This window comes from Lissotriton vulgaris, chromosome 3_1, assembly GCF_964263255.1.
Source record: "Lissotriton vulgaris chromosome 3_1, aLisVul1.2, whole genome shotgun sequence".
Taxonomy (NCBI): Eukaryota; Metazoa; Chordata; class Amphibia; order Caudata; family Salamandridae; genus Lissotriton; species Lissotriton vulgaris.
The window spans coordinates 159,829,671-159,844,413 of NC_141689.1; the positions used below are offsets into that span (position 1 = coordinate 159,829,671).

Sequence of the window (14,743 nt, forward strand, 5' to 3'; positions counted from 1 at the left end):
CCTTAGTGATGCACCTGTTAAAAAGATTGAGGACTGCCCCTGCATACAAATACCACCAGAATAAGGGCCAACATATTCTCCTTTTATCAAGAGTATTTGAACATATTATTAGAAGAGTCACTCTTTACTTCTCAGCCAAGCCCTTGTGGCATATCAAGTAAAACCCACACTGCCGCCTCGCGCCCTCCCGCGCTCTTGCGGGGTCCAGTGTCCTCACTGGTAGGATTGCTCAGCATTATCACTTGAGCCCCATCTCTTCTCTCAAAGAAAACACATTTTCCAGTTGTAAGTCCGATCACTGATCCAGCTACTTCTGTCCAACATTACGCGTCTTGGGCCTTCCTACCAGAGGGTCTGCTTACCACATCCATGAAGGTAAGTAACTGTCCTGTCCAGGACAAGGGCACTAGGACCCTGGGACAGCGCAGGGGCAAAGGGACACCGGACACCACATCCGGTGAAGGCGTGGGGAAGGGGACACTCGGCTGGTGGACCTTGGGGGAAGAGGTCGTGCTCTGGACATGATACAATGTAAGCAATAAAGGCATACCTATGCACCAAAACCTCGTCCTGTGTGGTTTCCTGGTTTCCCCGACACGACAACTGGCGACGAAGGTGAAAAGGACCGACGCGCAGATCGTGATACATCGATCGACGGCGACATCGGAGAAGAACCATCAGATCTGGAAGAACCAGGTGCCCACCCTGGATGTGCCGAGAAACAGAGGAGGAAAGAAGCGACATCGGAGCCCACCCGACCGCTTCTGAGAAATTGCCTGCAAACGGCGGTAAGAGCGAAGGGACGTGGGATTTCAAAACATCAGCGCGAGCTCTCACGAGAGTCGCGGCGGCCATAGTGGGGTCAGGCGCAAGAGCCAATAGGAACAGCGATTGAGAGCGGCGGCCATCTTGGGGTCAGGCGTCGCGTTGATTGGACGTGAAGTCCCACGAGAGCACCGGCGGCCATTTTAAGGACAGGCGCAGGAGCCAATCAGATCAAAGAAAACGTTGGCGGCCATTTTAAAGGGTCAGGCACAGCGTAAAGATCGGAGAAACAAAGGAAAGAAAGGTGGAAAGTGAAAAGCACTGGCAATAGCAACATAAAAAGGACAAAAAGCGCATACAAGAACAAAGGGCAGCAAAAGAGGAACAAAAAAAGGGCAAAAATGCAAAGAAAGTGAAAAGAAAGAAGATAAGACAGCAAACATAAGAGAAATAAAGAAAAAGGAGAAGACAAAAGAAATAAAACAAAGACACAAAGAACTAAGACAAGTGTATACAAGGAAAAAGAAGAGAATACAAGGAAAAAGAAGAGAATACAAGGAAAAAGAAGAGAATAAAAGGAAAAAGGACGAAGAAAGCCCAGAAGAGGCCACATAAAATAAAACAAAGGAAGAAAAAGAAACAAACACAGGCAATAAAGATAAGAGAACGAAAGGAAGAGATAATAGAAGAAAACAGAAGAGTGCCAGAAAGAGCACAGAGAATAGAAGAGTGCCGGAAGAGCACGGAGAATAGAAGAGTACCAGGAAGAACACAGAAGACAAAAGAGAATAAAGAAAAGAGGACAAAAGAAAAAGACAATAGAAGAAAACAGAAGAGTGCCAGAAAGAGCACAGAGAATAGAAGAGTGCCGGAAGAGCACGGAGAATAGAAGAGTACAAGGAAGAGCACACGAAAGAGTATCAAGAAGAGCACAGAAAAGAAGAAATGACAGACCCCAAGCCAGAAAGACAAAGTGCACAATGCAGAAAACCACCACCACCATTCAACCTGTCGGAGCCACAAGTAGGAATAAGGTGGGAGAATTGGATCAGACGTCTGGAGAGATACATGGAAGCGACTGATGTGACAGAGGCAAAGAAACTAGGTCTACTACAAAATTTTGCAGGCGATGACATTGAGGACCTCCTAGTGACGCTACCAACAAAGGAAACAACTACTTATGAAAAACTAAAGAAATGTTTAACAGCGAAATTTGACCAGCAAAGAAATATTGATCTTGAACGATACACTTTCGCAACTGCGTCTCAACAAATAGATGAAACACCAGATGACTTTGTGACCAGACTGAGGAAACTCGTAACACATTGTGAATTTGACAAATTTGACAACACCCAAGCCATAAGATTGCGAATAATAGAAGGCTGCCGTGACACGGGGTTCCGTGCAAAAATACTAAAAGAGCCAATGTCACTAGAGAACATCCTGGCCCTAGCAAGAGCGGAAGCTAGAGTGACAGCAGACGCAAAGGAAATGGAGCGAGGAAGGTTCACAGAAGAAACAGCGCCGTGCCTAGTGAGCAACATCACAACGCAAATGATGGGTCTCATGGCAACTGAAAGACTGGAAGTAGATGACGCTGCCTGCACCCCACTGAGGGGGCTAACAAACAAAGGAAAACGTTTCACAGGGACCGAAGAGCACCACAAAGAATTGAAAGAGATCAGATTTGCTATAACAGCTGAGGACGACCAAGCACACGCTGACCGGAGGCTGCGCAGAGAGCCAAATTCAGATGGGAACGAAATGGAACTGGTAGCAAAGGTGACACAACATCAACAAGAAAAAAATCACCGAAGACAGGTGGTGGCACAAGAAAGCAGAAATGGAACGGCGATGAGGGAATACAGAAGAGTGAGACTGTCACACACAAGAAGGGTAAAAAGAGTGGAACAAGAAGACACTGCTGCAAGAGCTCAAACAGCAAACGCAACAACAAAGGACCATGAAAAGAAAGGAAGATATGCGATGAAACGAAAAAGAAAGAAAGGAGGCATCGCGATGGTCAAAGAAGGACAAGCGAGGAAATGGAGCAACGAGATCGCAGGAGGCAAGTTGAAGATGACAAAAGCAAGAGAACGGATGGCAAAAGCGGCAGTTTGGCCAGTGTCACGTCACAGGGCACATTTCGCATGTCAACAAGGCAGAAGCAAGAGAAGCGGAAAGGTCAAAGCAAGAACCATAGAAAGACACACCAAAGGAAGAAACTCAAGCGGATATCAGAAAACAGCGATCAAGAAGGAAACACATGGAACCAAAGACACCAATTGAGGAGGTGCAAAATGAAGAGGCCTATGGGCCATCGAACAACATCTCTCTCTCTCTCTCTCTCTCTCTCTCTCTCTCTCTCTCTCTCTCTCTCTCTCTCTCTCTTTCCTTTTCAAAAAAAAAAATGTTTGTTTTGCAACAAGGGGGGAGATGTCCTGTCCAGGACAAGGGCACTAGGACCCTGGGACAGCGCAGGGGCAAAGGGACACCGGACACCACATCCGGTGAAGGCGTGGGGAAGGGGACACTCGGCTGGTGGACCTTGGGGGAAGAGGTCGTGCTCTGGACATGATACAATGTAAGCAATAAAGGCATACCTATGCACCAAAACCTCGTCCTGTGTGGTTTCCTGGTTTCCCCGACACGACAGTAACGAAGCAGATCTTTTTTTTTTTTTACTTCCTGTGGGGCATTTTGTGACATTCTACTGCATCATAAGCTTGTTTTTGAAGGCAAATGACTTACACAAAGCTGACAATAGTGTGTAGCTAAGAATACATCAACAGAATACTAAATTCAGTCTGTTCTGCACCATGGATCTGATTCACAATGATTGGTGTGTGAGTAAGTGTGATTTACTCTTGTAGTACCCATAACTCATTCATGAAATTCAAATTCGGGAGTGAGCCAAGACTACTCCTGGCCTACTACTGGCTTACTCTTAGAATCACGAGTAGTACAACCGTAAGCCGCAGCGAAATCTTTGTGAATAGAGTCAAATGTATGCTACTAGCGAGGCCTCCATTGATGTGCCAATTGTACAACCAGAACGAAAAGTGTAATTTTATAGATAACTTTTGTTGAAATATTATTATATCTTTTATATGGGAGTGGCTGGCCCTTACTACTAACCTAATTTTTTATGGTTTACACCGTTATGGGCCATTAGCTACATTTATTTGAAAGCATTATGTTTTTTCCACTTTCCTCCTCCAGATAAATGCCTGCCTACAACATACTGTCTTGAGAACGATTTTAAATGGTGTGCCTTCTGACGGGTTTGGTCGCACTGGGGGTCCTATATACCAGAGCTCTTTTGTTTTCAGACGCAGGTGCGAGTTGCTTATCCAATCCACGTTTTGAGGTGAGATTTAGCTGTCTCCCCAGAGGTGTTGTAAACAATACCCAATAAACATATTACACAATGTACATACTGAGAGTCTCTCAATCTCCTTTACTACTGTGGTCGCTATTATGCCATTCCAACAGATACATATAAAATAGCACAGAACTGGTGGCTTTACCAATGTTTGTTTGACAATATAAGTGTACCGTATGGGTGAAAAAGATCAGTTGTAAAATGTGGAAATATTGAAGAATGTAAAACCTTGTGGAAATGTATTCGTTTTCCAATAGCAACAACCCTGTTCCGGCCCTAATGTTGTGTTTACGACTGCAGCAAATCTAGTGTCCTTGCAGGGTTTCCGTAGTTGTGAATCCCATCTGTTTGTGTGGATCTCCACGAGCACAGATTCTCTAAATTGGGATCTGCCCTTTGGGCCAGTAGATGGCACAGTTTTCTTGGCTACACTGAACTAGTTGCACACAAGTTATTGTGAATTGTATTCTTGCATCTCGTGGCAGTGTAATTCTCTTTAAAGACTCGTCACCCCACGGGATTGGCGTTCCCTCTATAAAGAACATGCTTGTCTCTTTCCTGGCTCTGACCAGGTCTCAGACAGCAGCCTGAAAGAGGTCACACTGTCAAAAGTGGGAGTTTGGTTCTTCTGGTCACCTTTGTAGTGAAAAACTCCACGCACTGTTGTGATATGCTGAGCTTTTCTGGCAGACTATGCTGTAGCCCCCCCTCCCCGCCCACCTTTGAGGCTACCGGAAGTGCTCCATGAAGTTTTGGATTACTCTTCAGCGTTTGCAGGACTTGGATGAACCCAGAGTGCACCACACTCCTAGAAGAGGCTGACTGCTGTTCCCTCTCCAACCTCTGTGGAGACTATTGGTTGCCAGCAAATGAATGGCAGTCAGGGGCCCCTGGTTTTACCCGTACCATTGGAAGATGCCCAGCTTCCGGGTTTGTGGACCTTGAACAGAGTTCTGAGCTGCCTAAACCTGCAGCGGAAGATTTTGAACTCACTACAGCTACCCAGGCGTTGAGGTCACAGAAGCCTGCTGGAACCACAAGAGCTGCGGGCTCCTGGAAAACCAAGCAGCGTAACGCCCAGGGATAGCCCACTGTTCTAGGGGGTCTCAGTGGATGGTGAAGGTGCACTGTGAAGGTGAGGCTGTTACATGTTTGAAGGCTGCATGGGAATAGGGGCAGCTTTCTAGAGAACCCTTGGAACCTTCCATTCACAATGAGAGAGAGAGAAAAGAGGAATCCTAGTTATTTTCTCCCAAATATGATCACAAACACGAAAGGGCAGCTAGGATAAACTTACCAGAAAGGATAGTCATGGGGGCAATCCAAAGATTTTGGAGTAGACATCTGACCCACTTGAAAGTGGCATGATCCATCATTGGCTCGTATCCACACCCAGGTATGATGGTACAACCAAGGCCACTCAACCAAAAAAGGGTGGGAGATCTTATACACAAAATAGCTGGATATGTGGAAGAGAACCCTTGGACCCTGATACTGGTGCTAGATTGAGGCTAGCTGCCCTCAATACCACATGAACATAGATTGCAGCTTTCTCGCTAGAAACCCTTAGTAGGGTGCTTTGCAGTCAAGAAAGTGGTATAATATCTGCAGGCCCTATTCCACTGGCCTGGAGTAGAAGTTTTGACTGACCCATCGGACTTGCCACATGAGTGACAAACCAGTCAGACAATGGGGCATATTTACAATAAACTGGCGGAGCGTGGTGTTACTCCAAAATTGGATACGCCATGCTCCGACAGTTTCAAAAAAATATTGCGCACCCCTGCATTTCCCCTGGTGCTAAAAAAGCTGCCTAGCGGTAGCGCAGGCTCCGTGGTGCCATTTTGCTAGGGTGACAAATGCAAAAAGAACAATTGATGGACAGAATGCAGAACAATGTCATACATTCACCCCAGTACAGAGATCTGGGCCTAAATCCATCATTTTATTGCTCGCGGGCTGCACTGTTCCCATGAGGCACGGGGTCAAGACTGATTTGCATATAGCTTTACTGAACTGGGGTGGTGAAGTGAGCTAAAGAACGATGATGGATTCAATCCAGATCTGTTACTGGGGGTGAGTGTCTGAAATGTTTCAGCACTCCATCCATCATCTTATTGTGCTTGCTTTGTTCGCCCTAAATTGGCAGGGTATGCCCAGACGTAGGTCCCTTGCTCACTATGACAATGGATTCAAGCTAGCCTGGCTGATGAGGACTGTTAGTCTGAAACCCGTCCCAGGATGCTTGTTTCCGGTCCAGGAAAGACATGGCTTGGAAGGTCGGGCTGGACTGTTCCCATTAGGCACCGGGTCAAGTCTGATTTGGGTATAGCTATGCCTGAACTGGAGTGGCGAAGTGAGCTAAAGAACGGTGATGGATTCTACCAAGATCTGTGAGTGGGGGTGAGCGTCTGAAAAGTTTCAGCACTCCGTCCATGTCTGCGCTGCAGGGGGTATTGTTTATGTGCAGGAAGGAAAACCTTCCTGCACATAAACAATCTTAACAGGCAATCTGCTCTAGCCATGTGTGCCGCAGAATGCAGCCCACATGGAAAGAGCAATATATTGTATAGCCTGTTTAAGAACAGGTATTTCCTGGTCTTATTTTTAGCGCTACCCCACACCTTGTAAATATGGGGCAATGTCAAAAAGCAATGGGTGCTGTGCGGGAACGCCCACTGCAAGACCCATTGGATGCCCCTTTCACATTAAGTGCTGCGTGAATAGGAATATTATTTACAAGGCAGTGTTAAGCCACGCCTTGTAGATAAGGCGAAGGACTTAACACCACCAGAACGTCAGAAACAGTGACGTTCTAGTAGCGTTAACTCCTTGTAAATATGCCCCTTGGTTTCTTCTTGTACCATTTTCTGCCTTTCTCTCTTTTGCTCAGACTAAAAGTCTGATGAAGGAAAATAAGTGATGATACCCAACAGTGAGAGCCCATGCCCACCACTTTGAAACCAATATGCAAACTGAGCACTGTCCGTTACTCCCTCAACATCTACCTGCATTGACCTACATATCTTCACCTATAACAAACATAACCGTTTATTCAACTAAAATAACCAGAAATCACACTCTGCTCTTTGATGGAATCATCACGAACAAGGCACAAAGGTACCAGAACTCCAACCACACTTGCGGGGCGTACTAATGCAAAGCCATGCACTATGAAAATGTCTATAAAATAAAATAACACATCACAGAGGTGTATTCATACCACCAATCTGCAATAGTTCACCATCTTCAGATTGACAAATGCACTATTTACCTTCGATGGTCCCACGCTCTCCACCAAGGCGTCCCCCACTTCTTGCTCGTTACCGTAGGCAAATGCGCAGTCAATGTGGCGATAACCGACTTCCAGAGCATGGAGCACCGCAGCTTTCACCTGGAATGCATAGAGGAGGTGGTAAATTGTGTAATCTAACCCTGGTCTAGGAATTTTGTCTCCACATTGTATGCCTTGGTTTTATAATTTGTTTAAATGGATGTTTCCACAAGAGAACATGACGTGCAAAATTACAGTTTATCAAAATTGGATTACTTCATAGTGAATTAAAAGTTCACAGGACACATCTACTGCAACCTGTGGATCATTAAATCCCAAGAAAGCAAACTCGGACATCTAACTTTCAGTGCTTGGTACAGTGAGCGCCATTAAATTAGGCATGCAGGCAGCAAACACAAAGCGACAAGGATCTTGATGAGATGAGATACGTGGTCTAAAGCAACAATGGCACAGAGCTGTGGGGATCAAGAGGCATGAGTCAAAACAGACAGGAGGGTGCAGCATGCACGAGGTAAAGGCATGAGGGTTGAGACATTAGGGTGAATGAGTGTTCAGGGAAGGATACATACATTCTGAACATTTCAGCCTGCTGCATGTACACTCCTGTAGACTATAGTCCCCACCACCTGTGCTGCCCACCACACCCACATCTGCTGCGGCTCTCCAGGTACCAACCCACAGCTCCTACAACTACTCCTTGGGAGTCAGATTGCAACCGACTTTTGCTGCATTCTCTTCCTGGCAGCGGTGACCTGCAGAGTTAAGTTATCACCAGGTGACGTCAGTGGAGGATACCTCCATGTCAGGTCCACACTTGAGACTCGGCTCCTGTGTAACTTCTAACTCAATGACGCCCACAGTTCTGACAACCACGGATGCAGTCAGACTCCAATCCTGCCACTGGTCACTCTATCCATTGTCCTTGCAGTGCCTCCGTATGTTTGCCAACCTTTGACCGGCCGTGACCTGTGTTCGTCTCTGACCTCGCCAACCCTGTTGCCACAATCTCCATGTCACAGTTTCTGACCAATCTCGGCACGCGACATCCAGTGACAGACGGTCCACGCACAGTCTCGCCAACTTTGTCCCTTCATCAGCACTACTTCTGGATGGTCAGGAATACTCCTTGGGGTATTGACAAATTTCCTACCAGCCTCCAAGGGATCATCCTCTGCAGGGATTCTTGACCACTCTGCTTATCAACAACAAGCAACTTACCCTACCTTAATGACTATTAAAGATTGGCTCACCACCAAGAGCCAGAACTGTCCCTTATCTTTTTCCACCCATCCACAGCATATCCCATAGTGAAACCTCACACTCGCCACTTTCACGTGAAGAGACATTTGGAATTCACAGGAGAGAGCTTCCGTGGTTCATGCTAATGATATCAAATCCTACCGACCACGCGGAACATGGACATCTTCCTATATAATACCACATGCCTCTTCTACTCTAAAACCGCCGGAGTGACCTGCTGCGTGTGTCAAGGGTCTTCTCTATGCCTGGTCAACTGTGTGGTAACATGGGGTGAGGGTGGTGCTGTGGTGTTGGGGCAGTAATGCAGTGGTAGTGCCAGTGTTGTTCGGTGGATTTTACCATGAAGGCGGTACTATTCTGGTGCTGGAAGTGAGAGTGCATTACTGGTTTGTGCTGCAACAGTGTAGGAGGGTTGCTGTAGTGTTGGGGTGGTAGCGTAGACCTGGGGGTTGTAGTGCAGTGCTGAAGTGTTAAACCAGTGTTCACATGGTTGTGTTTTGGTGAAAGTCGATGGGGTGGCAGTGCAGTGGTGCAGAGTGGTAATAGAACGGTGCTATTCGATAGGAAGTCCAAAGGAGCTGATAGGGCAGTAATTTTAGGGTTGATAGTTCTGCGGTGATAGGTGGCAATAGAGAGCTATAAGGTGATAGTGAAGGTTATCGAGTTGATGATAGAGTGGTAGTTGTGTGGGATGGTAATGCTGGTGGAAGCCATACAGTGGTGTGTTGGTACTGCGGAGAGTGCCATTGCTACATTGTATGCAGAAGGCCATGGTCCATGCTGTGGGCGGGGGTGCTCTTCTTGAGTAACTTGCACCATTGAATTGTGTGGTGTTGAGATTGAGATGTGATTGTGCTGTTGGATATTAGTAGGGTGCCTTGTGAGGAATAATAGGACTGATATGAAGGTGAAGGTGAAGGTAGTGCGTGCCAGGAGTAGATAATGGTTGCTATCTCCCTCCAGTACACCGTCCATGTTGAGGTCAGGCATGTGAAATACCAATATACCAGCCACAGCATCACAACCGGAACCTGTGCCTGACTTCTACATGGCCGCTGCAGTTGGTAGGGATGTCTGTCGATGGTTACACACATGGAGCAAAATCCAATGCCAGCAGAGACTTAGGATGCATCCAAGGACAAGCTCCAGATGGACGTCCAAAGGCAACCAAACTGATTGACTTTATGAAAATAAGTCAAAGATCTACACCATATTTTTTTAGCTTCTTATCCTTTTTTATCCCTCCCTTCTACTTTAAACTCCGCAGACGGATTGCAGTCTTCTCTTGTGTGTATTAAAAGAAAAGAAATGCCAATTTTCCACTTACACTGTCCTAAAACACATTCACAACCGTAATGAGAGCATCGAAATGCTGTATGTTCTGGCGCAAAGTTAATCAAAGAACTTTGACATTGAACTACACCAATAGATGCTGAGCTGGCCTGTGAGGTTTGTTCTATAAACAAATGTTTACCCAATGAATGTCGGTGTCACAGATGCCCTTGTTGGTCTAACCACGCTCATCATAGGCTCCCTTTCGCATAGCCGCCTCAACGGGCAGCGTTGAGGTCCACAGGCATCGACCATGTACAGACCGTGGAGGTATGCACTTGGCGCCAACTCAGCTGGGGTTTAGTATCTGCAGCCACCCTACCTGTCCCGCTGGACTCTGCCAGGTGCCAAGCCCAAGCATGGGCATCTTCTGACCCGTAGATAGCGTCACTGTCCTCCTAGCCATTGTTGTGTTTGCCTCTGGGTCTCAGGGAGAAACTTCCAAAACTCTTGGCCTGGAAAAGAAGAAAGGATAGAGTCCATCTGTTGAGTCATTCTGTGCCATGCATCACTCTAGCAGTTTCTCCGTTACTCTGCCAAGCTGGACTTAACTAACAAGCATTAGCAAAGTTAAATGTCTTACTTTTAAAAGGCAGAATTATTGGCTTCAGCAATGCGTTTTTGCATTGGCATTAACTAATGCCAAACTAGCTGCCAGTGCGTCATAAGACAAGCAAATAAAATACATGCCCACCGATTCACGTCACTCATGCGGATGTCTGGCCAGCCAGCTTAGGATAGGTTTTCCATTGAAGCATTTTGGCATTTTTAATTTGCCGTTCTAACACAGCAGATTGCCTTTTAGAACGATACATTAAAAGTAAAGAAATATTTTAAAAAGTGTGCATCAATGTAAAAAAAGGAAACGAGCTGGTTTGTTGCAGCACTTTGCAGCTACCAGACCCTTGTAAAAAATAAAATAAATAAAATAATTGTAATTAAATAAATAAAAATATACATTGAAGACGCTGAGTGGGTGAGAGAGGAGTAAATCGAGAGCGCACAGGGTGGCGGTTGTGTTCTGTGGTGGGGAAAAAAGTGACAACTGGAAATAGGACTGAGAGCATCAGAAAGTATAAAGAGACGGTACTGGGCACTTGGACGTTAGGAGGAACAAGAGGGAAAAAACGTGCACTCCACTGGAGTGGTGGAAGGCAAAGAAAAAAAAACAAGGAAGTTCCTCCAAGTCAGCAGTGGAAAAATACAGCTCATCCAATCTGAACACTACGAAACCAAAATGCTCCAGGCAGGACAAACACAAGAACAGGTAAGAAAGCCAGTGACTCAAGCAGGGCTTTGAGGCACACAACAAAGACACCCAATCCTGAGAAAGAGACTGGCCCAAAGCCTACTCTAAGTAGATGTTATGTTATAGAAACAGTAGGTCTGCCAATAAGATGCTTTGTTTTTAGCAGGTATAGGTCATAAAGGTGAAAATAAAATATTTAGCAATTTAAAAGTGGTGGCCATATGTTTGCAATAAAAATGTTCAATGTAAAAATTGTCATTATCACATATAATTTTAGCATAACAGTCTGTGTGTTTCCTAGCACGAGGCTGCATTTGGAACAGGCATAGAACCACTATTCGTTTTAAAGCATAGCACAGAAAATATGATTGACATTAACACAAAAAAAGGCACGATTGGCCTTCAATTACTTTAATCGCAAGACAACATTTAATAACTAAAGGTGGACTATAAAAATGAGCAAAAAGAATAGCACATTGGCAAAGTACTGAATTGACCCACTAGCCCTGGTTCTGTAATGTGCAAAAAAATGTTTGTGAATTGAAGAGTCAGTGCTGACTTTAGGTTTTTGCACTGATAGTTACTGATTCACATGTATATGGATGAAATGTACCAGATTTGCAAAATGTCTACTCTGCGATCAACACCGTTGCTTCATAAGCACATATTTACCATATAGAGTTAGCTGTTGTCGCTGGTAGAGAGCAGGATTACACATACCACAACTAAACCCTTTATCAGAATCTTGCAAAATTTTAACATTGTCACTAATCCATGAAGCGCCCAGCTGAAAAACTATTTCTAAATTGGTAAAGTATAATAACTGGTTTAGTAAATCATTACTGGACGAACCCAGCTAGGTGACCCATTCCCTACACACATTTAACCACATGTAACCTCAAAGCCCATGTGATATATTTAACAGTACCTTTTCTTGTGAGTCATTATCAAATAATGTTTCAGAGTCCAAGACCTTTGTCTCCCAAGACAAACCTGCCTCAAAGATGTTCAGAATACACTTTTTTAGAGTAGGCGCCCCTGCTATTTCTCATGGATTAAATGATGTGCTTACTTTGAACCCGTGGTTTCCGGTGCTTGGAACATGCACAAAAAATTGTACATGCAGGTGCTTAACACAGTCTGCCACATGGTGGTGCTGTTTTAACACATTTAGGGATGAACACAACAACATTTGTTTATATAGTAAATATACAGTAAAATCACTGATACCTTATAAAGCCATTCATATAGCTGTGTGGGCCTGGAATAGTCTGAGCTGTCACACTTGTAGGAGTGTGATGGGTAGTAGTTGTGTTGGTTTAGTCATTGGCAACAAAGGCAGGGCCAATGGGTGGTAAAAGCTGCAGGGGCCTCCTGAAGAGGGCCCTGGCACTTATAATTATTCTTTTTTTAACAAATTAAGCACTGATCATAAGTTCCCTGTGCAGATAGCCCTCCATTGGCTATGATGAAGGATTGACCGCTAGATGCTTTGCTTTGCACGCAAGACTCTGGGCCCCCTTTAGCTTACCTCATTAAAGGTACATAATGAATTGACAATTGGCTACCCAACGTAGACCATGAACTCTCTTCTCCAACCCATGAACACACTAAGGAGGTCTACACTTTGTTCATCCACACCCTTTCTGCCTCCTATCTAGGGGATGCTCATCTTTAATGGTTATTACGGTATCCTTCAAAGTAGCACTCCGCCCTGGGGCAGCGTTCCCTGGATGCACTGCTAAATTCCCACTAGGAAAGTAATCAATACTTGATCCTGGTTCATTGGAATCGTTCAAACTACAGGATTTGTCTAATGAGATGATTTATTGATGAGCACTTATATGGAATGCTGCAGTTTCATGATTTATAGAAATTCATAAATTAATACAAGATTCAACCAGAATAATTGGAATTACATTGATTTTTTAACCAAATCAAGTATTGGATTACTACCCTAGAGGGAATTTAGCAGTGCATCCAGGGGACGCTTTCCCAGGTGGGAGCGCTACGTTAAATTTTTTTGGACACCTTTTTGATAGGAAAGTGACACCCTGCTGCACACCCAAAAATCTTACCAATCACCCTGTCGCAAGTATACGCATAGCTATTTGGGAGTGCATTAACTAACCAAAGTCAATATTATGGTATCCTCCCAGTCTACTGACTTGTATGAAACCGTACAAAAACTGACAAGTTTGTTTTAACTGGTCCTGGATGATTTTCATCCTTTGCAAGAAGTGGATCTTTAGAAGATCTTGTTCATATACAAGTGCAAAAATTATCCTGAAAGATATTTAGGGGTTGGGAAATGCTAAAAACATGTTTGAAGTGAAGTGTTTATCTCTGTTAGAAGGAACATCCATTAGAAGGAACATCCTTTTGCCCTGGACTCAGGGTAAATGAGATAGTTGTTGATAACTCAATCCACAGATGTTGTTTAGATCCTGTTTATATGCACTGAAAAGCCACAGTTAAAGTGACCTTGTGGTTACAAAACCAAACCTAAATACTACTGAAATTCACCAGTTGTGGTTAGGTACAGTAAACATACCTCACACACTTGTCCAGAACTTTAAATCTGTTAAGCATTTTCTTCCAAGCATCCTCTGAGAGGTAAAACGATAAATGTCATTTTCACGAATCTCACCCTTCCCCTTTTTTCAAACACCTGCTTGACAGATCTGCATGCTACTTGCCATGGAGAACCTAACATGGATGTACTTGTTTTAGTAAATGTTTGTGCAGATTTGTTGAACAACACCACAGTTAATAAAGCAAACAATGCCTTTTCAGTGGAAACACCGGTCAACCCATCATTAGACAGGCGCTATTGATCTCGTCTCAAATATATGTTTATTAATTAGCTATAATTTTAGTGCAGTTCCCTGAATTTGCATGAAATTTGGCCAACATAAAACAGGTTTATCTTACTCCTAGAATTGTCAGATTTATGATGATTCATCAAAGGGCTTCAGTTAAAATGAGTGGGGGTAACAAAGTGTTCATTTACTACTAACTAGTACCTATTCATGAATATGTATGCAATTTGGCAATCCTTCAGTATGTTTAGGTTTCTGTTGGTGTGTTTAGTTTTCTACAGATAAATCAAGGGGGCAGAGCTATAAGGGATGGGTCAAAAAAGTGCACAGAGCCTGAATACATAACAGACGACTGTGCAATATGGTCCAATATTGCCATTGAGGAGTTCTGGTAACATCATATACCACTACACTAGGTTTAGCTTGAAAATGCTGTTTTCTTCAGTGCAGCTAACAATGGGCACTTATTGGAATTAGACCCTCTCGTTTTCTTTATCTTTCATGATATTCTGAGGCGAGCTGCCTCAGAATATCAGGCAAGCCGACTCCTTGATAGGTTTCAGGAAGAGCCTAAAGACGTGGCTATTTGCCAAAGTCTGAGACCCTGGCGCCCATTATTTAGCCTTTCAATCTGC

The 14,743-nt window shown here is 44.4% G+C and overlaps 1 protein-coding gene across 1 annotated transcript in view; it reads right to left on the reverse strand.

The window, feature by feature from the left end:
• Positions 1-14,743, reverse strand: part of LOC147726150 (aldo-keto reductase family 1 member A1-A-like) — a 315,836-nt gene that overhangs the window by 261,902 nt on the left and 39,191 nt on the right. The window contains exons 2-3 of the mRNA XM_086960256.1: positions 10,360-10,492; positions 7,425-7,544 (exon numbers count right to left, since the gene is read on the reverse strand). Coding sequence (XP_086816382.1) covers positions 7,425-7,544; positions 10,360-10,443 — 204 coding nt within the window. The 5' untranslated portion in view covers positions 10,444-10,492. The remainder of the gene's footprint in view (positions 1-7,424; positions 7,545-10,359; positions 10,493-14,743) is intronic.